We start from the raw sequence: 18,486 nt of genomic DNA, 5'->3' as shown, positions 1-18,486 counted from the left end.
GCCTGGCGCCGCCTGCCCGGCCCCAGCTCCCCTGCCACGTGCTTTGCCGGAGCCGTCCGCCCTCTGCCTCAGCGCCTTCCCTGGCGGGGGCTCCCCTTTATCCTGGCCGGTCCGGGGGCCGTTGAGGGCACCCCGAGGCCTCGCAGGGCCGCTTTTCTTCAGGTCGTTCCCGACCAGCCCTTCGGTCTGTGCAGGTGGCTGTCGTGAACCTTCACGTTGAGCTTAGGGGTCTCACAACGCTGGAGACCCCCTAACTTTTCAACCAGGCCCGCGAGTGACCTGTGCTGGAAAAGTGGGGGGTTCGGGTGCGATTAGAAGTCACCCTTGCTGCACCTGCGCTTGGGCTTTCTTCCAGCCGCCTCTCCCAGAGCAGATGTCTCAGTTGCTGTTTTTCTTATAAGCCAAGTTAGGGGGACAGAAAATGCTAGTCTTCGGGCTGTTTGACGACTCTTTCTGACAGCCAAGATAGTTGGGGAGGGTGTATTTTGGCCGCCTTGGGTCTGGGATCGCGAAGCTGGGTTTCTTCAGAATTTTAAGGAATCACCAAAACTTAGATCTCAGAAGTGGAACCTGAAGTTCAGGCTGGACCATGGAGAGAGCATCCCATGCCCAGAGCAATGCTCTAAACAGGGTGGACATGGAGTATACCGGCTCCAGTTTGGTACATTTCAGCATTTGATGGTGGCTTGAATCGGGGAGGAAAACTTCTGAGACACTTGCCATCCCAGATGGACCATTTTGAAACTTTTGGGTCACAGCACCTCTTTGAGACCCTTGAAAGCAACAAGCCTTAGATTAAGTTCCCTGGCTTGTTTGTGAGGAAATACACCTAAGCTGAGGTTACTGACACCTAATTGGAGTGTCTGAGAAGGGAAGCAGGTAGCATTTAACAATGCATCAGCTTTGAGTCAGCAATTCCAAAGCGACCTTCCTGTTGTCCGAAACGCCTGTAAATTTTGTCAGGTCTGCTTTGCATGTGTGTGGGGTACTATTTAACTTTCTTACATCATGGGTCCTCGTTCTGTAGTTACTATTCACCTCCTGGGGGACTTGACAAGCACCCTGGGGTTGAAGTTTGTAAATCTCTCCTACCACAGATGCCATGTTTGGAGAGTCAGCTGTGCCTGAGGAGGCAGACTGTATCCTCATCCGTGTATCCACTTGGCACAGATAAGGGGGGAGGTAGCAGTTACCTTTTTGTTTTAGGACTGAAAGGTGGGAATTTAGAGATTGCCTTTCCAAGAGGCACCTTTGTTCCCTCTTTCAGCCTTAGGGCAGTGGCATTAGGGAGTGTTAGAAACTCCAAGTGCAGCTTCTAGGTATTGTTTGGGTGCTAACTCAGAACACTTTGAAAAGCTGACACAGTTGGCTTCTGTCCCCAGGGGTTCTGCGGTCTTTGGTGGAAGCCTCCAGCTCAGGTGTGTCGGTACTGAGCCTGTGTGAGAAAGGTGATTCCATGATTATGGAAGAGACAGGGAAAATTTTCAAGAAAGAAAAGGAAATGAAAAAAGGTAATAAACCAGCCCCTTTCTGATTCCCAAGTATGGCCCTTATGCTGTCCTTTTTGTTACTGTAAATGATACAACCCCCCACCACAGCTTTGGTTGAGATATTTGGGATAAGTGGGATACAGTTTTCGACCCCATCCAGGCCAGTTAAACAAGACCTCAAGGAAGATTCCCGATTTTCCCAAGAGAGAGCCAGACAGTGACTTGCTGATGATTCTGTCTCTACAGGTATTGCCTTTCCCACCAGCATTTCGGTAAATAACTGTGTATGTCACTTCTCCCCTTTGAAGAGTGACCAGGACTATATTCTCAAGGAAGGTGACTTAGTAAAAATGTAAGCTCAGATCTGTTTAGAGCACTGTCTTTTCCCTAAGCATGTGCACAGGGCCAGTTCCTGACGCTCTGTTCTGCTCTTGCCTCTTTCAGTGACCTCGGGGTCCACGTGGATGGCTTCATTGCTAATGTGGCTCACACTTTTGTGGTTGATGTAGTTCAGGTAGGTGGCTTGCTGTAAACTCTGTTCACCTCAGGGGACATGGGGCTGCAGGTTCCACTGTTTTAGTTTTTACTTCCACCCCTTCTACCACTACTTACATTTTTCAGATAGTCTCCTTTTGAAACTATCTCCTTAAAAGGAGAAAGGCTGTTATTTCTCCTGTTCACTTGCCGGTCTTGTATGAGGGGCACACAGATACTGGATGAGCCAGTAAGTTAGAGCTTTCTAGGAAGGTACTGATTGTAGTCCTTATCTACAGGGGACCCAAGTAACAGGGCGAAAAGCAGATGTCATTAAGGCAGCTCATCTTTGTGCTGAAGCTGCCCTGCGCCTGGTCAAACCTGGAAACCAGGTAAGCTGTTTATTTCAACCACAAGGCTTAAGAGAGGCAAAGATTCATTAGGCATCTACAGCTATTCTATATCAAACTGCTAACTTCTCCCACAGTTGCTTTGTATACAGATAGCTTTTTAAAATGAGCTATATATTAGGGTGGGATTTCTGAAGAAAAGAGACAGGAACTAAAAGGCTCAATGCTAAATAGTTCCGTGTAGGATGATTGAGAATATATGGTCCCTTCCTCACCAAATTATAGTGAACCTTCTTTTTCATGTTTTAGATGTGCAAGATAATTTGAAATAGTAGCTTACAGTAATAGAACATGGGAAATACTGTTTTTAAACATATATAGAAACAAGTATGATAAAAAGGACAGGAGAGAGGCAATGGTACCAGTAAACTGGTTGTAAAGAAACCAAGAGTTGTTCTGTACCTTGCACAACAAATAGAAAGCCCAAGGATCATAAAGTAACTTAAATTTCCAGAGACCTGGTCAGTAAATAAAGCATCATCTTTCATTTTCTCTCTCCTATTCTGGGCTTTCTTTTTCTTTACCTTTTAATTTGTGCTTTATTTCCATTGTTACTTAATCGCACTATTTTAATTTAAGCCTCTCCTAGTTTCCTTACAAGACCTACTTCATAGCGCTGTTACAAGCCACTTGGAATAATGCCTGGCTCATAGTAAACGCTTCGGTTAGCTATAGTAATTTTGCATATTTATTACTATGTAATTATGAATCATCACTGGAGGTAGTATTGTATAGCAATGAAATTACACTTTCTAGGTTCTCAGTCTGTTATCACCTCTTACTATTTAAAAATAACTTAAAATTCAAATTTCCTCATCTGTGAAATTTGTTCTTTGTAAAAGAAAAAAAAAGTACAGTATCCCCACAGTATTGTTGTGATGAGTGAGATAATCCTTGTAAAGTGATTATCATGGTACTTGGCATGTATTTCAATAATATTAACTGTGGCTATTTACTTTTCTGTGTAAAAACTATAGCTTAGAGGATCAAGTCATGTTTGAAAGAGGTAAGGAGGGGAGATAAAGAGTTTGCTGTCCCTTCTCAGGTTAGAATTGTAGGAGGGGAGATAAAGAGTTTGTTGTCCCTTCTCAGGTTAGAATTGTAGGTATGGGCCCTCCCTGGTGGCACAGCAGGTTAAAGCACAGCACTGAAAAGCTAAAGCCACTTCCGTATCAGTTCGATTCCCGCCTGTCCTGGAGGTGACCACATGGTGTGGCAGACCTCTCCTGACCTGCCCGCCGCTCCCTCACCAGTATACTTCATCAATCTGCCTGTTCTGCTCCCCACTCTGTCTCTGGTAAAGCCTCTCACTGCCCCTGAGCCTCTGGCCTGTACCCCAGTTCTGTATGCACAAATAAATCTTTAAAAAAAAAAATTCTAGGTATAATGAACACTGGAATTAATGACTGGACAGCTTGGGCTTTCCAGGTTCTTTCAGTTAATCCATGTTTAATTTAACACTGGGTAAGTCATGTAACCTTTCTAAGCCTCCATTTCCTCTCAAAATTAGAATCTGGATCTGCCCTGTTCAAAGTAGATCACCCTGTGAAAGTTTTTGTGAAGTGATAGGCCACTATAAGGTATGTTAAACGTGTAGGGTTGCTAGGACTAGGAATGAGAATCGCTCTACTTGGTAGATGGAGGATATTAGAACACCCAGTTCTTTCATGCTTAGTCTCATGATAGAGAAAATTTAATAGTCTTTGGTATCTCACCTATTATGTGGTCTTGTATTTCTAGAACACGCAAGTGACAGAAGCCTGGAATAAAGTTGCCCATTCATTTAATTGCACACCAATAGAAGGTAAGAACTCAGATAATTGGGTTGAGGATTTAAGTATGAATGGTTTGAGCATAATTTTACTTTTGCTCCATTGAGGGTCTATCCTGGGGGAGTCAGAAACTAGCCTAGGAGCTGAATTTCGGCACTATCATCATGATGGCCTCAGTTTGATCTCCAGCCAAGGCTGACCCACATAGTACAGCTCTTACATGCCCACTGCTCCCCCTCAGCAGTGCAGTTCAGTGAATCTGCCTATTCTGCTCCCCACTTTGTCTCTGGTGAATCCTCTCCCTCCAACCTCTGCACCTCTGTACTCTAGTTCTTCTATGAAAAAAAAAAAACAAAAAACCCAAGTTGATAAAGAAAAGGCAATTTTTTAAAAGGATTTACTTATTTATACATATAGGAACCGGGTACAGGCCAGAGGTATAAGGGTGAGGGACTGAGAGCATTCACCAGAGGCAGAGTGGGGAGTGGAACAGGCAGATGTTTTGAAATACACTGCTGAGGGGAGCAGTGGGTGATTCAGGAGAGGTTTGCTGTGCCCTGTAGGTCACTCTCTGGTCAGGATTGAACTCGTGCTGCAGTGGCTGTGGACAACTTCATAGTACTGTGCTTGAACCTGTTGCACCACCAGGGAGGGCCAAAAGGCAATGTTGTTTAAAAAAAAAAAAAACCACCTTAATTCCCTGTGGTATCCCACCTGTCTGGTTCCTGTGACTGCCCTGGACTCCCCAGCCAGGCTTTTTACTGTCACTGCCTACCCTAGCAAATTTGGAAGCTTTTTGGGAAGCCTGGTGGCTGGTATCATAAGCTTTGTCCCTCTACAGGTATGCTGTCACACCAATTGAAGCAGCATGTCATCGATGGAGAGAAAACCATTATCCAGAATCCCACAGACCAGCAGAAGTAAGTGCCAGTCCCAGCCTTCACTTTGCATCATATCAGACTACTTATATGAATGTTTTTTTCTTCAGCCTAATCTTAACTCCAAACACCAGAAACTCTTTACTGCTTTTTTTATGGTTCCCTTTCTATTTTACTTTTTTTTTTTTTTTAAGGAAGGACCATGAAAAAGCTGAATTTGAGGTACATGAAGTATATGCTGTGGATGTTCTCGTCAGCTCAGGAGAGGGCAAGGTGAGGAGGTTAATTAGAGGTAATAAAGAGGGGTCACTTGAGGGTATATTCTAAGGACAGCAAACCAATGTGTTGTCACTCTTTTAGGCCAAGGATGCAGGACAAAGAACCACCATTTACAAACGAGATCCTTCTAAACAATATGGCCTGAAAATGAAAACATCACGTGCCTTTTTCAGTGAGGTTGAAAGGCGTTTTGATGCCATGCCGTTTACTTTAAGGTACAGCTGCAGCTTCCAAGGTCTGGAGTTGGACGGGACAATCTGACTGACCATGTACCGAGGGACACTCCCCTCCCCCTTTCACCAAAACTTGTAGTTCTTGTCTGCATGTGTTCACTCTACCTAGCTCTCTCACAGAAGGTAATATAAAGAGCAGTAGGAAGTAGGGTTTTGAGAGTAGGAGCTATCTTAAGACATGAGTAAGATGGTACGATTGTAAGGGGGTTAAGGATATTTGAATTTTGTCTTCCCCTACCTAGAGCATTTGAAGATGAGAAGAAGGCCCGTATGGGTGTGGTGGAGTGCGCCAAACATGAACTGTTGCAACCATTTAATGTTCTCTATGAGAAGGAGGGTGAGTTCTGAAAGTTTCAGTCTGGAGGCCCTGATTTTGAGACTTTCCAAAGTTGACAGAAAAGACTATGACAAAGGAACATTTTCTCAAAACACTTTGCTTTTCCCATAGGTGAATTTGTTGCCCAGTTTAAATTTACAGTTCTGCTCATGCCCAACGGCCCCATGAGGATAACCAGTGGTCCCTTTGAGCCTGATCTTTACAAGTCCGAGATGGAGGTCCAAGATGCAGAGCTCAAGGTTAGTGGGTGGGGAGTGGAGACTAAATGTGAGCAAAGTCCTGAGTCAAGCTACACAGTGCTGAGTAACACTTCGTGTTTCCACTCATTCCTCAAATTTTGTTTTCTTCTCTTTTCCAGGCCCTCCTCCAGAGTTCTGCAAGCCGGAAAACTCAGAAAAAGAAAAAAAAGAAGGTGTGTTAATAGTCATCACTCTGTGGCAGGGTGATCCTGCTTCGCTTTAATTCACCTTCTTGGATTGTGGTAGCAAGTAGAGAGTGTCTGTCCTCCTTCCCCCCTCTCAGCCACATCAGACACTGCTGCAAGTAGTCTCTCTCTCCTTGCCTTGAATACAGGCCTCCAAGACTGCAGAGAACGCCACCAGTGGGGAAACATTAGAAGAGAATGAAGCTGGGGACTGAGGTGGGTCCCATCTCCCCAGCTTGCCGTTCCTGCCTCATCCCCTTCCCACCACACCCCAGGCTCTGTGAAGTGCAGTTCGTCTTCTCCACCCAGGATGGCCAGCAGAGCGGGGGTTTCCCTGCCCCCATCTCAGTCCCCAACCCGATCCCTTTCCAACAACAACCAGCTCCAACTGACTCTGGTCTTGGGAGGCCAGGCTTCCCAACCACCGAAGACTACTTTAAATAGAAACGAGAAATTGAATAATAAAATCAGGAGTCAAAATCCACCGTCTTCAAGCCCCTCTTTCTAGCCTTTTTCTACGACCCTCTGCTTGGTCAAGGCCCCCAGGACAACAGGGCAGCCACCACTTCTAAAAAGTTTTTTATACCACTCCACTGTCAGCATTTTTCCATCTATTGGGGCTTACTTCTTTCCTCCCCCCTCACCCCCAGTATGGTATCTGGCCTCAAAATAGAGGGGAGCAATTCTTCAGTCAGATCGTTTTTATCCACATGTGGCAGATTCCTTTTCTGACCCAGATTGGCGGGCCCCTCCCATTTTTAGGAGTGGAGTCTGCATTTACAAGGGGTCTCTCATCTACCAAATGCATCCCCATTTGTGAATCTTTTTTAGTAATTTTTGTTCTTCAGGACTTTTTTTTAATTCCGCAAAGTTGTAAAGAAGTAATCCATCTCAACCATGTCCATTTCTTTGGAGTCATTGGGGTTTTTCTTTGTTCCATCTTACAAATATGAGCTGGAAGCTCAACTGTGGTTTTGTTCCCTGTTTGAAATATTTTGACTTCCCTCCCTTGAAAGAAAGACCAGGAACCAGAGGAGCAGACTGATGGAAGAGACAACTCCTGGCTTTCTGAAGCTGTGGACTTGGATTGGATGAATTGCTAGGGGTTTGGAGTGAAAGTTGACGAATTTCAGTACCTCTGGCATGCTGTTCCAGGGAACTAGGGCTCCCACTAATTTATGAGGTTTTTAAACATTGAAAATGACATGGCATTAAAATACATTTGGATTTACTCAATCATGTCCTTTTTGCTGCTTGCTTGATGGAGGTGGGGAATGTTGGTCAACGTAATCTGCACTTGGAACTTTATTTTGTTAATATTTATGCATGTAAGAGTGGGGGGTGGGGGTAGAGGGGTGAGAGGACTCACCAGAGAATGGGGAGGGGGATCTAATCAAGTACACTGCTCCCAGGAGCAGGAGGGAGACTGAGATGGTCTGTTGCACCATGTAGGTCGCTCCCTGGCTGGGGATGGGATTTGTGCTGCTCCGGATAGCTTCATAGTGCTGTGCTTTATTGCACTGCGCCACCAGGAGGGCCCTGTGACTTAAGTTGCTGCTGATGCATTCATTGGTCAGGACTAACATGTTTAATGTGTACTGTAATAAAATACAACATGGTATTTAGTTTATCTTGATTTAAGAAGCCAGGAAGAATGCCTTTTGTGACAGGTCTAATTTTCCAGAGCCTGGCTGAGATTTGATGGATAGTGAGATCTGAGTATCCTAAGTGGAAAGCATTGCTGAACTTGAAATAATATACAACAAAGCTAAACTACAAGTTCTTCATGAGACTGTATAGGTAACAGGCAATCAACAGGCAGTACTCATGTGGATTCCCCCCCCAACCCCCAACTCAAAAATCTGGGTTTTGTTTGTTTTTCTTAAGATTTGTTTATGCACACAGAACTGAGGGTACAGGCCAAAGGTGCAGGGGTGGAGAGAAGATTCACCAGAAACAGGGTGGGGAATAGAACAAGTAGATTAGCAAAAGTACACTGCTAAGGGGAGCAGCCACGAGACAGGTCTATGCCATATGTGTCACTCCCTGGCCGGGTATCCAACTCCTTTAGGCTGTTGCAGACAGCTTGGTACTGCTGAGCTGTAACACTGCCACCAGGCAGGGCCCTTCTTTTTGTTTTTAGGAACCTCACGTTCTGATACTTAGAACTATTTAAGTATTTGAAACAAATGCTCTAAAGTTAAAAGTGAAATGCATAAAGGTAACCCAAAAGGGATTATAATGAAAGCTTTAAATTACTTTAAATAAGATAGTTTAGTTAAGCACTGTTTTCCATCATCCTTCATAGCTCAGATTTTCCATAGCCAAATGTTTGGGTATTTTAAAAAGGTGCTTCTTGACCCTACTGAGAGACCGTAAGTCCTTAATAAATACTTAAAAGAAGGGAGGTCTGTTGGCGCCATGTGGGTCACCTCCAGAAGGGGGATCGAACTCACACTGCAGTGACCAGTGCTTGGCTTAGCTTAGCTTCACGGCCTCCCAACCCGCTGTGCTACCAGGGACTGCCCTGTCCACTGCTTTTATCTTCACCTCTAGTTAGAGGGAAAATCTTTAAGGAGGCGCTGTGGCCAGGAATCTGGGCTATTCGGCCTGAGGCTTTGTGGGGAAAGAGGGCAGGCTAGGGAAAACCTGAGCCCAGGTAGGTCGTGAAAAGAACCTTTTTGTAGTATGACGGCTTTCTCGGCTCGCACTTTACATTAATATTCAGGAATCTTAGAACCTTCGGAAATTCTGAGATCGAATTTTCCTGCAGTAATTTCGTCCAGAAAATAAAGCGAACCAGGAAAACTTTAAGTTTTTGTCCACCCACCCCGGTAAGATGGAGGCGTCACCAAAAAACTTCAACTCCCGTGAGGCCATGAGTTAGGGCGGAAGTGCTGTCCTCACGCTGCACATTTCGGTCCCATCGGAAATAGGAGTTCACGTGGAAATAGTGCCATGTGCTTACAATAGGACTGGGGAGGGGAGTTGGCAACTCTAATTCAGAGTACCCTGCCATCCCGAGAAAACGCCTAATCCTATCACTGGTCTGGCGCGGAGAGGCCAAAAGCCATTGTTTAGCTCCGCGGAAAGCCCCGCCCCTGGGGAGGGGCTGGGGAGCGGAAGTGACGACACCGAGCGACCCATTAAATACCAATAGGCGGGCCTCCGCCGCTCTCTCGGCCTTAGCGCCATCTTCCTTGGTGAGTGTTAGTGCCGGCGTGCTCACTGTCTGCTTACAATCCATTGACATCTGCTCTTTGTACTAACCATCAGTGTCGCAAATTAACTGTAGTCTTTTTCTCTTTACCCATAGAAGCCTCCGCGCCATGAGAGCCAAGGTAAGCATTCCTCTGGGGTGAGCGGAGGCGGTAGGAGTTAAGGAGTAGGGAGGAAACCCAGTCAAGGCAAGTCCGCCATGGTCCCCAAACCACTGGCTTTTTAAGGGTTCCCGAGACTTGGTGGAAAAGGGGAGGAGGGAGGATAGCTTGTGCGAAGAATAGGCTAATGGGGATGGAGGGCGGCAGTAGGGGAGCACCCGCTCTCGGTGTTTATGTCCGGGGTGGGGGGTTCCAGATAGGTTCTTGCTGCACTTTCATGCTTGGGCAAGAACCTGCTTAGTCCTTGATACATCCCTGTATAAACCTGCTGCCGAAACTGATAACCTCTTGTTTGATTCTCGGCCTCTGCTTATGTTCGGTTACCAGTGGAGGAAGAAGCGAATGCGCAGGTATGTTAAATGCCCCCAGCATTGGGAGGGGGGAGCACACCTGAGCAGACCTTTGGAGGAACATTTAGTTTGGGGTCCCCGAAGGATGCTTGTGTGAAAAAAAAGGTCGATTATTTACTCAGACGCGGGAGTGAACACAAGCCGTGTTTATCTTTTTACGATGTGTTTGTACATGTTTAAGGTTGGTGGGGACTACTCGAGTGTGGGAAGATGCATTCCTGTGTCTGCTTTTCAGGCTGAAGCGCAAAAGAAGAAAGATGAGGCAGAGGTCCAAGTAAACTGGTACCACCATGGAAGCCACAGGAGCAGAAATATAAAGAAAGCCGGAGACCAGGGACGCTGGTACAAATTGTTGGACTGCATGCTACTGTCTAGAACTTTGTCTCAGTGACTCTAGAACATCCATCACCATCTGATCGCTGCGAACACCTTTGAGAGACCCACCTTGCTCGTTCCAAAACCAGCCCCTTTTGGTCCTCTGCCCCGGACCTGTGACATTCTGGACTCGTTCTGTTCTCTGTTGGCTCAATGTAACACGTGTACAATAAATCATCCCTTCTGCTTTCTTAGCTGAAGAAAAAAAATTACCCTGTCTGTTCCGTGGTTTTTATGGCTGTTAGTGTGAGCTCTTAAGTGCAGTCGGGGCTACCCCCACGCCCCAGAAAATCGAGCTGCACCACCTGCGGTGTGGGCGTGGCTGCGACTGCCGCCCCGGCGGCCGACCGGGGCCCTCGCTCCCGGGAGCTGACTGTGCCGGGTGGCCTTTACCTCCCGCAGAGGCTGTAGCGCCGGCCAGGATAGCAAGTGGTGGCGGGCAAGTTAGCGGCAAGAGCGGGCGCCGCCCCTGCTGGCGGGTCTGCCGTCCCGCGCGGAGTTCCGGCTTTGGTGGTGTTCAGCGCGCGGCTCGGTTGCGTTACCATGGCGACACGCAAAGCTTGCTGGGAGCTTCCTGCGGCCAGTAGCACCAGCGCCTCGCGACCATAGAGTGTGGTTCCGGGTCCGGCGCCCAGAGCGTCGTTTCTTCCGCAGGAAGCGGAAGAGCGACAGGGTAGGCGGCTCTTTGTCGAAGCTAGAGGACCGGCAGGCGGCAGCAGCAACTACGGCGGCGGCGGCAGGTGAGGGAGGCGGGAGACTTAGGTGGAGGCCGCGCCCGGAGGGGAGGAGTCGGGCCGGCCCAGCGGCCACGCTCGGCCGGGATACTCCAGGCCCCCCGCGACCCAGCTGGCCTTCTCACGCGCCTGGACCGAGCCCCCTTTCGGACTGACCCCGCTTAGTGAGCAAACGCCAGCTCCGTGACGTCACAGCCCTGCCCATCCCTCAGCCTGATGTCACCTGGAGTCCCGGCCCCTCTTCACTGCGCGCTCCTTGGCCCAGTCCACCTGTCGTCACGGAACCGGGCGGCCCTGAGAGTCCGCCAGCGCGAGCACGCGCTGCGGGGGACTCCTAGGACTTTTCGCAAACTACTCTGGGGTGTTGCGAAGCGTCATAATCACGGCTCCAAGTCTAGCCCGCCGTCCCACCACACTGTCAGTCGCCGCCGTGCACGGACCCCCACTCGGCTGTGCGCCCCAGCCCGGCGCCGCCCCCACACCCACCTTCACCTTAGGCAGGGCGCCCCACAGCCCTCCCTGTGAGCTGGTCCTCAGCCCGCCCCCCGCACCGCTCCATATTCTCTTCCTGATTCCTCTCACTGGCAGCTTGTCCTCAAAGACGAAATCAGGCTGCTGCCTGAGGTCATAACCCAGGGCTCTGCGCGCTGGCCCCTGGCCGCTTCTTTCTTGTAACGACCAGCTGGTAGTTCCTGCCTACTTTCCCCTTCTCCCACCCAAGACTCTGTTTTTTCCCGTTCAGAACCCAGCAGTGATGTGGAGGTGGAGACCCACAGGAGCCCCGGACTTCACCTGAGCTACCTCAGGTATCGCACACGTGGGGGACAGTTGGGTGGGAAGGAGCCGTGACTGCTTGTGTCTGTGGGACTCACGTGGTCAGACTGGGACAGGTGGCCTTCGCTTTTCATCTGGGCGTTTCCCTTGTAGTAAAAGCGTGTGATTTTCACTGTATCTCCCCCTTGGTTATTTTTACTACCAGGGACTACATCTCTGGAAGAAAAGGACTCCTCTTTTACATATTCTCCTGTAACTCTGTTCTGTCCATTTGAGAAGATCAGAAGGCAGTGGAGTGGGTTGTTGGGGGACATCTAGGCCAAATCGGGGATCCCTTAACTTAAGGGGGAACAGTGTGACGTTTTCCTAGATGAACTGCAGGGGGAGCCTAAACCCTGCCTGGGAAAGGCTTAGCGGGCCAGACACGTGGGACTCCCAGGCTCAGTTGGGGGTGGGGAGAGAGGAGGGCCGACCCAAGGCTGTGGACTGACATTCCAGAGCTCTCTTAGGAAAGAGGAGACTTAACAAGCTTTATGGAGTCTATAAATAAGAGATCTTTATAGGGTGAGGAACAGCGTGGTTTGAACTCAGTGGTATCTTCCCAAGGAGGGTGAGGAGAGGTATCGGATAGGGGAAAGAAGATTTCAGAAAAGTTAGCTCCTTGCTCCATCTTGACCTTGCCAGAAATGATTTTGTCCTTTGGGAGTCTCTCATTTGGAGATTCCAGCTGTAATACTCACCCCTGAAATGGGGCTGGGGGGCTGACTGCTGGGATTGAGTGTGGTGGTGAGCAGGGAGAGTACTCAGAAATGACAGCTTTAGGGACTGCTCTCTCTTCACTCAGGGTTTTCTGGAGTCTGAGATCGGATACTTCACAGTTCTCACCTGAAATCCATGGAAAGGGGCTTAAGGAAAGTTTTGTCACTGGTATTCCATTACCCATAGACCTAGGTGCTCACCCTCTCTTTCTGGCCACGGTTCCCAGCCTCCTTATAGCCTATTCAGACACTTAATACCAGTTCTGATTCCACTTCCATAACTATAATAAGGTGAAATCTAACCCAGCTCTGTTCTCTCCCTGCCCCCTCCTTGGCCTATTATCATTGGTGAGATGAGGTGGCTTCACCCCAACTCCCTCCCTCTTCTGTTAGCTAGGCAAGTGCGAATCATTCTGACCCAGACCGGGGCACAAGGGCCGGGGCAGGACTTCTGACAAGCTGACCAGTCCAGGCCAAGTGCTCATCTCTCAGGTTCTCTATCTCCAAAGCCGCTGCCTCTCTGGCCTGCCTCTCGCTTGACTGCCTGACTAGTAGTCGGAAGAGTGGCCTCTCGGAGGGCTCCTGTTTGACACAGTTCTCCTCTTTCCTAGCAGTCACCAAGGGTGGCAAGAGAAGGAAGCAAGCCCTGAGTTGGGGGGGGCCAGGATGCCTGACCGGGACAGCTATGCCAACGGCACTGGGAGCAGCGGCGGAGGCCCTGGAGGCGGCGGCAGCGAGGAGGCCGGTGGGGCAGGGGCAGGCAGTGGCGGCGCCAGCTCGGATGCCATCTGCAGAGACTTCCTGCGGAACGTGTGCAAGAGGGGCAAGCGTTGCCGCTACCGTCACCCAGACATGAGTGAGGTGTCCAACTTGGGGGTGAGCAAAAACGAGTTCATCTTCTGCCATGACTTCCAGAACAAGGAGTGCAGTCGCCCAAACTGCCGCTTTATCCACGGCTCCAAGGAAGACGAGGATGGGTATAAGAAGACGGGCGAGCTTCCGCCTCGGCTGAGGCAGAAAGTGGCAGCTGGCCTGGGCCTCTCCCCAGCTGACCTGCCAAACGGCAAGGAGGAGGTCCCTATCTGCCGCGACTTTCTCAAGGGTGACTGCCAGAGGGGAGCCAAGTGCAAGTTCCGGCACCTGCAGCGGGATTTTGAGTTTGATGCTCGTGGCGGAGGAGGTGCTGGTGGCGGGGGCTCGGCAGGCCCCGTTCCCCCAGGGCGGCGTCACGATCTCTACGATATCTACGACCTCCCTGACCGGGGCTTTGAGGACCACGAGCCCGGCCCCAAGCGCCGGCGAGGTGGGTGCTGCGCCCCTGACGGCCCCCATTATGAATCCTACGAGTACAGCCTGGCCCCACCCCGAGGCGTGGAATGCAGACTGCTCGAGGAGGAGAACGCCATGCTCAGGAAGCGGGTGGAGGAGCTGAAGAAGCAGGTCAGCAACCTGCTGGCCACTAACGAGGTACTGCTGGAGCAGAACGCCCAGTTCCGCAACCAGGCCAAGGTCATGACCCTGAGCTCTACTGCCCCGGCGACTGAGCAGACTCTGGCCCCCACCGTGGGCACTGTTGCCACTTTTAACCATGGCATCGCCCAGACTCACACTACACTCAGCAGCCAGGCCCTGCAGCCTCGCCCCGTATCCCAGCAAGAACTGGTGGCTCCCGCTGGGGCTCCAGCCGCTCCCCCGGCTAATGCTGCACCTCCTGCTGCCCCGCCCCCCCCCCCCCCCCACTTGAACCCAGAGATCACGCCACTGTCAGCTGCTCTGGCTCAAACAATCGCCCAGGGAATGGCACCCCCGCCCGTCTCCATGGCTCCCGTGGCCGTGTCCGTGGCCCCCGTGGCCCCCGTGGCCGTGTCGATGGCCCAGCCCTTGGCAGGAATCACAATGAGCCACACCACCACTCCCATGGTGACATACCCCATCGCGTCCCAGAGCATGCGTATCACAGCCATGCCGCACTGACGGGGCTCACGGACACGCCCGGCGTAGCTGCCTGGGGCTGGGGCCGAGGCCCCTCCCCACTTGCTGAGCCCTCCAGGCCCTGTCTGCAGGCCCACGCAAGGACTGGGGCGAGAGACCACGGGGAGTTCGCTGCTGAGACGGGTGGGCGGTGTGCTTTCTCTCGGCTCCCTTTTGTGAGGGTGCTCTTGCCTACCTCCCTTCGAGCCTCCCAGAGGGGGCTTGACAGGAGTGCAGACTGAAGCCAGCACAGAGGAAGGACTGCCTGAGGGCAAGTCGGGGACATCCCTGTCCGTGGCCCTCATGCACAGCACAGGTTTCAGCCCTGGCTTTGGAAGAAAAAACGCTACCCCGCCCGAAGGGACAGCCAGGTGACGTGGGGAGGGGTGGCAAGGAGGCCTAGCAGGAGCTTCAGACACCTTGGGGCCTAGCTGAGCTGGACAAAACAGGAATTGCTCCCGGGCCTTGGGAAGGCGGGACCATGATACTCCAGCCCGAAGGCTAGGGAAGGAGTTGCTACCTTGGCTTGGCCTGGAGCTCCATAGGGCAGGGCCCGCAACTTTCCAAAGAAATAAAAATACTTATTTTTAACAAATGAAGGCAGTGAGACTTGCTCAGATACTCTGTGGAAGAGGGGAGCTGTAACTAGAACTCATGCAACATGGGGCACCATCATTAGCTCGGGCCAGGTTGGACAGATGCCAGTGAAAGGGGTCGGGGCCCACTGGGCTAAAGAGCCGGAGCCACCTAGTCTAGCGTAAAAATAGGCCCATCTGTTGCTGGTTTCTGTCTGCATGGACTCTCCCCAGGTTGCCTGGGTAACCAGGGCTCCTGGGGTCATGGGGGGCGCCACGCAGGGTGCGTGTGCTTCACGGGGCCCGGATGTGTGTGCCGGATCCGCCCTCGTTGGAACAGCAGAGCAGGTGGCACTTGCCCTCTGAGTGTTGATGGCACTTAGTGCCCCTCCTGCCCGGCCCTTCCTCCGTTCCCAAGGCCTTAATCCTCCTGGCTCGGGAGGGGCTGGGCCGGGCGGGGTTCTTCTAGGGACACACAAGTCTCGCTTCATCCCTTTCTTCTCAGCTCCCGGAGGCTGCAGCATTTTCAACCCAATTAGGAGTCAGCCGAGACTGGCGTCCGTTCCTGCAGCCCCTGGCCGACGCAGGGGAAACAGCTCGGGTGTCTGGTCTACAGGGACAGCGGACTGGGGGTAGAGAGAGTGATCCTGGCCAGTGTTCCCCGTCGTACCTCCTGCTACCTCTTGCTTTCTCGTCTGGGTGGTCACCCAGCTTACACCTGGGGGTGAAGACGGGTGGGCTGCATCGAGATGGTCATTTGAAAGTGGGCAAATAACTGAAATGCTGTTGTGGGTTTTAGAAAGCACACATTGGGAAGCTTCATGTTGATTTGACGTATTCTGGATTATTAAAAAGAGCTGGTTTATGGACACTCGCACATGAACCTGTGATCACGGATCCCAAGATGAATTCATTCCAGCCAAGTCCTGACAAACTCTCCTTTGTGCCAGGTATTTCTAGAGACTTCTAGAGCGTGGATTTGGGAAACTGGACACGGTAGGCCTTTATTAACACACTCCAGCTAGCGGCCCAGGGACACTAGTTGAACCAGCTGTTGCATGTTCACTGCGAGGGAGAGCACGCCACGGGGCCAGGGTCTCTCAGCAAGAGGGGTCAGAGCACTGGAGGGCTTAGCTTAGAGGTGATTTGGGAGAAGCAACTTTCACGGGCGCGGGGCTTCACACTGGAGTGGGTGCTACCAGTGAGGCAGGATGAGTCTTCAGTTGACCTCATTCAAGGGCAGGTCAGTGAAGCGGAAGCTGCTGGCTGTCTGTGACGAGCGATGAAGCAGCAGCCGCTGGCTGGGGCAAGGGGTGTTTGCTCCTCTCTGGGTCACACACAGCCCTCATCCCCTGCTCTAACAGTGATCTTGTTTTGTGCCTCAGTTCACCGTAGCCCCCGAGTGACTGTACTGCCGGTGCTCTGTGCGGTCGTGTCCGTCAGGAGAACGTAATTTCCTAGCTGCGAGCCTCACGTTGACCCTGGCAGGTCAGTGGAGCTGTTCCGGGACAGTCGCCTGCTAGTCACCGCAGACCAGGGCGAACTACGGTCAGTTAACGGTGCTGGGTGTGATTCAGAGTTGAGTTTGTGTCTGAGAAGTACTGATGAGCCGGGGACACTCAGAAGCCGCTGTCTCCAGTGAGGTGCCAGAGGCCATGTTTTCCTTGTTTAAAAGGCGTAAAAATAGGAAAAACCATGTTCTCCACAGTAATAATACTGGAATGTAACTTGCACTGGCTGCATTTATCCTACAAGTAAATCTGGCCCAACTTGAATGGGCCCACTCCGCCTCTCCGAGGAAATGCAGAGATCTTCATAGCAGTAGTTACATGAGAACCTCCGAAACTTTCAGTTGCCTCCAAAATAATTAAGATCTTGGGCCTCAGCAGATGTGATTCTGACTGTTCACTGCTCTGTGCAGCCCCGGAGCCCCGCGGAGGACCAGCGCCGCCGCCGCCGGCGGAGAGTGGGGTGCGCCGAGCGCTGTGTCAGTGCTGAGCAAGCGAAGGCTACGGGGAGACCTAATCGCCATCCTCAAATACCTGAAGGGCTGCTCAGTGGGGGAAGGTGCGGTCTTGCGCAAGCTCTGGGGTAACAGCTGACACCTCCGGGTGGTCCGCGCACACCACACGCTTGCTAGGTTCTTTCCGCAGTGTCTCGCCCACGGCCGGTGCTGTTACCGGGCCAGCGGCCTCCTGGCCCCAGACTTGGCGTAAGAAAGCTCCACCAGCAGAGCCACTCGGAATGGGCCGCAGCAAGAAGCGGCCCAGGCGCGGCGCTTGGCTGCAGGGCCGGGTCTGGCTTCCCCTCGCCCAGACTCCCTTTCCGGCCCTGTCCGTTATCGCCAGCAGGGGGGCGGGCGCAGCTCTGCCGCGGGCGCCGCCCTGTTTACGTTCCTGCGCTGGCACTGCTGCTGCAGGCCCTGTGGCTACTGGCCCCAGCGGGGAGAGGCCTTCCAGGGATGAGTTACCACCCTCCACGCACTGTCCTCAGGCAATGTGACGCTGCGTGTGGGCAGGGAAGTGTGCAAGGCACCCTAGCCCCCTGGCCACCCCCAGCTGAGGGGCTCCCTCCCGGCCAGCTCAGTTTCTCCACTGGGAGTGGCGCATTGGCGCCACCGCTCTGCTTCAGCAGCTGGCCAGCTCATCCTTATGCGGCTGCGCGAGCTCGCGGCTGCGAAGTCTCAGGAGGAAGACAGGCAGCTGTTGCTTTACTGCTCTGCAGTCTAGGAAAACAGCCCCGAGAAGAGAAAGGGAAGTGAGAGCATTTCAGATGGAGGGAGGCGGGCCGCAGGGTAGGCAGCCAGATGAAACCCAGCACGAAATCTGCGCCTGCAGAGCCAGATAAAGTCTGCAGACTGATCGCCAGCCACCGTCACTCCTTCCCCTTTGCACTAAGGCGCGACGGGGCTCAGCCTGGCTGCACCGAGGGGTGACCATCTCATGGCCAGCGGTGGCCTCCTGGGTCCAGTTACTCTAGTTTGCTCCGTGGCCAGCGGGCTACTGCGCCTCTTCCTTGAGCCCAGGACCGCGCCGGCCGTTCCACCTGCCCGCAGGCCGGGGGAGGTGATGATCACCTCGTTAGTCGGGTTCTCACTCCGTCCTAGCAGCTCCGCAGGGTCAGCAAACTCTTGGAAAGTCCAATTCCGCGACAGCTGACCGCGCCCTTTGGGGCCGACGTCGCTTTACTTGCCCTGTCGGACAGAGCCGAGCCTCGGCCTCGGGTCGGTGCCCGTCACCTTCCCTCACCTGCAGGCCGGATTAGCTCGGCGG

At 51.9% G+C, this 18,486-nt stretch overlaps 2 protein-coding genes across 5 annotated transcripts in view; both read left to right on the top strand.

Annotated features, from left to right (window-relative positions):
- The window catches only part of PA2G4 (proliferation-associated 2G4, 38kDa), an 8,502-nt gene extending 970 nt beyond the window's left edge, over window positions 1-7,532 (top strand). The window contains exons 2-13 of the mRNA XM_004692635.1: window positions 1,383-1,511; window positions 1,737-1,842; window positions 1,935-2,004; window positions 2,264-2,356; window positions 4,115-4,178; window positions 4,988-5,066; window positions 5,219-5,297; window positions 5,385-5,518; window positions 5,779-5,873; window positions 5,985-6,112; window positions 6,232-6,285; window positions 6,447-7,532. Of these exons, the coding sequence (XP_004692692.1) occupies window positions 1,383-1,511; window positions 1,737-1,842; window positions 1,935-2,004; window positions 2,264-2,356; window positions 4,115-4,178; window positions 4,988-5,066; window positions 5,219-5,297; window positions 5,385-5,518; window positions 5,779-5,873; window positions 5,985-6,112; window positions 6,232-6,285; window positions 6,447-6,512 (1,097 nt within the window). The 3' untranslated portion in view covers window positions 6,513-7,532. The remainder of the gene's footprint in view (window positions 1-1,382; window positions 1,512-1,736; window positions 1,843-1,934; window positions 2,005-2,263; window positions 2,357-4,114; window positions 4,179-4,987; window positions 5,067-5,218; window positions 5,298-5,384; window positions 5,519-5,778; window positions 5,874-5,984; window positions 6,113-6,231; window positions 6,286-6,446) is intronic.
- A 3,535-nt stretch (window positions 7,533-11,067) lies between these two features.
- On the top strand, window positions 11,068-18,480 carry ZC3H10 (zinc finger CCCH-type containing 10). 4 transcript variants are annotated; one of them, XM_004692634.2, is made up of 3 exons: window positions 11,068-11,142; window positions 11,879-11,942; window positions 13,283-18,480. In XM_004692634.2, exon 3 carries the CDS (start codon window positions 13,335-13,337, stop codon window positions 14,640-14,642), a length of 1,308 nt encoding a protein of 435 aa, XP_004692691.1. In that variant the 5' UTR covers window positions 11,068-11,142; window positions 11,879-11,942; window positions 13,283-13,334; the 3' UTR covers window positions 14,643-18,480. The 4 variants fall into 4 exon arrangements, 3 of the variants coding, with proteins under 3 accessions (XP_004692691.1, XP_012588039.1, XP_012588038.1); XM_012732585.1 differs by having other exon boundaries at window positions 13,280-18,480; XM_012732584.1 differs by having other exon boundaries at window positions 11,081-11,142; window positions 12,755-18,480.
- Window positions 18,481-18,486: the final 6 nt, after the last annotated feature.

The sequence above is a fragment of the Condylura cristata genome, unplaced genomic scaffold, assembly GCF_000260355.1.
Source record: "Condylura cristata isolate star-nosed mole 26May11 unplaced genomic scaffold, ConCri1.0 scaffold00034, whole genome shotgun sequence".
Taxonomy (NCBI): Eukaryota; Metazoa; Chordata; class Mammalia; order Eulipotyphla; family Talpidae; genus Condylura; species Condylura cristata.
This window is presented reverse-complemented; position numbering and strand designations above follow the sequence as displayed.

What these genes read in the sequence shown, in the direction of transcription:
- ZC3H10 (XM_004692634.2), top strand. Translation starts at nt 13,335, where the DNA reads ATGCCTGACCGGGACAGCTATGCCAACGGCACTGGGAGCAGCGGCGGA.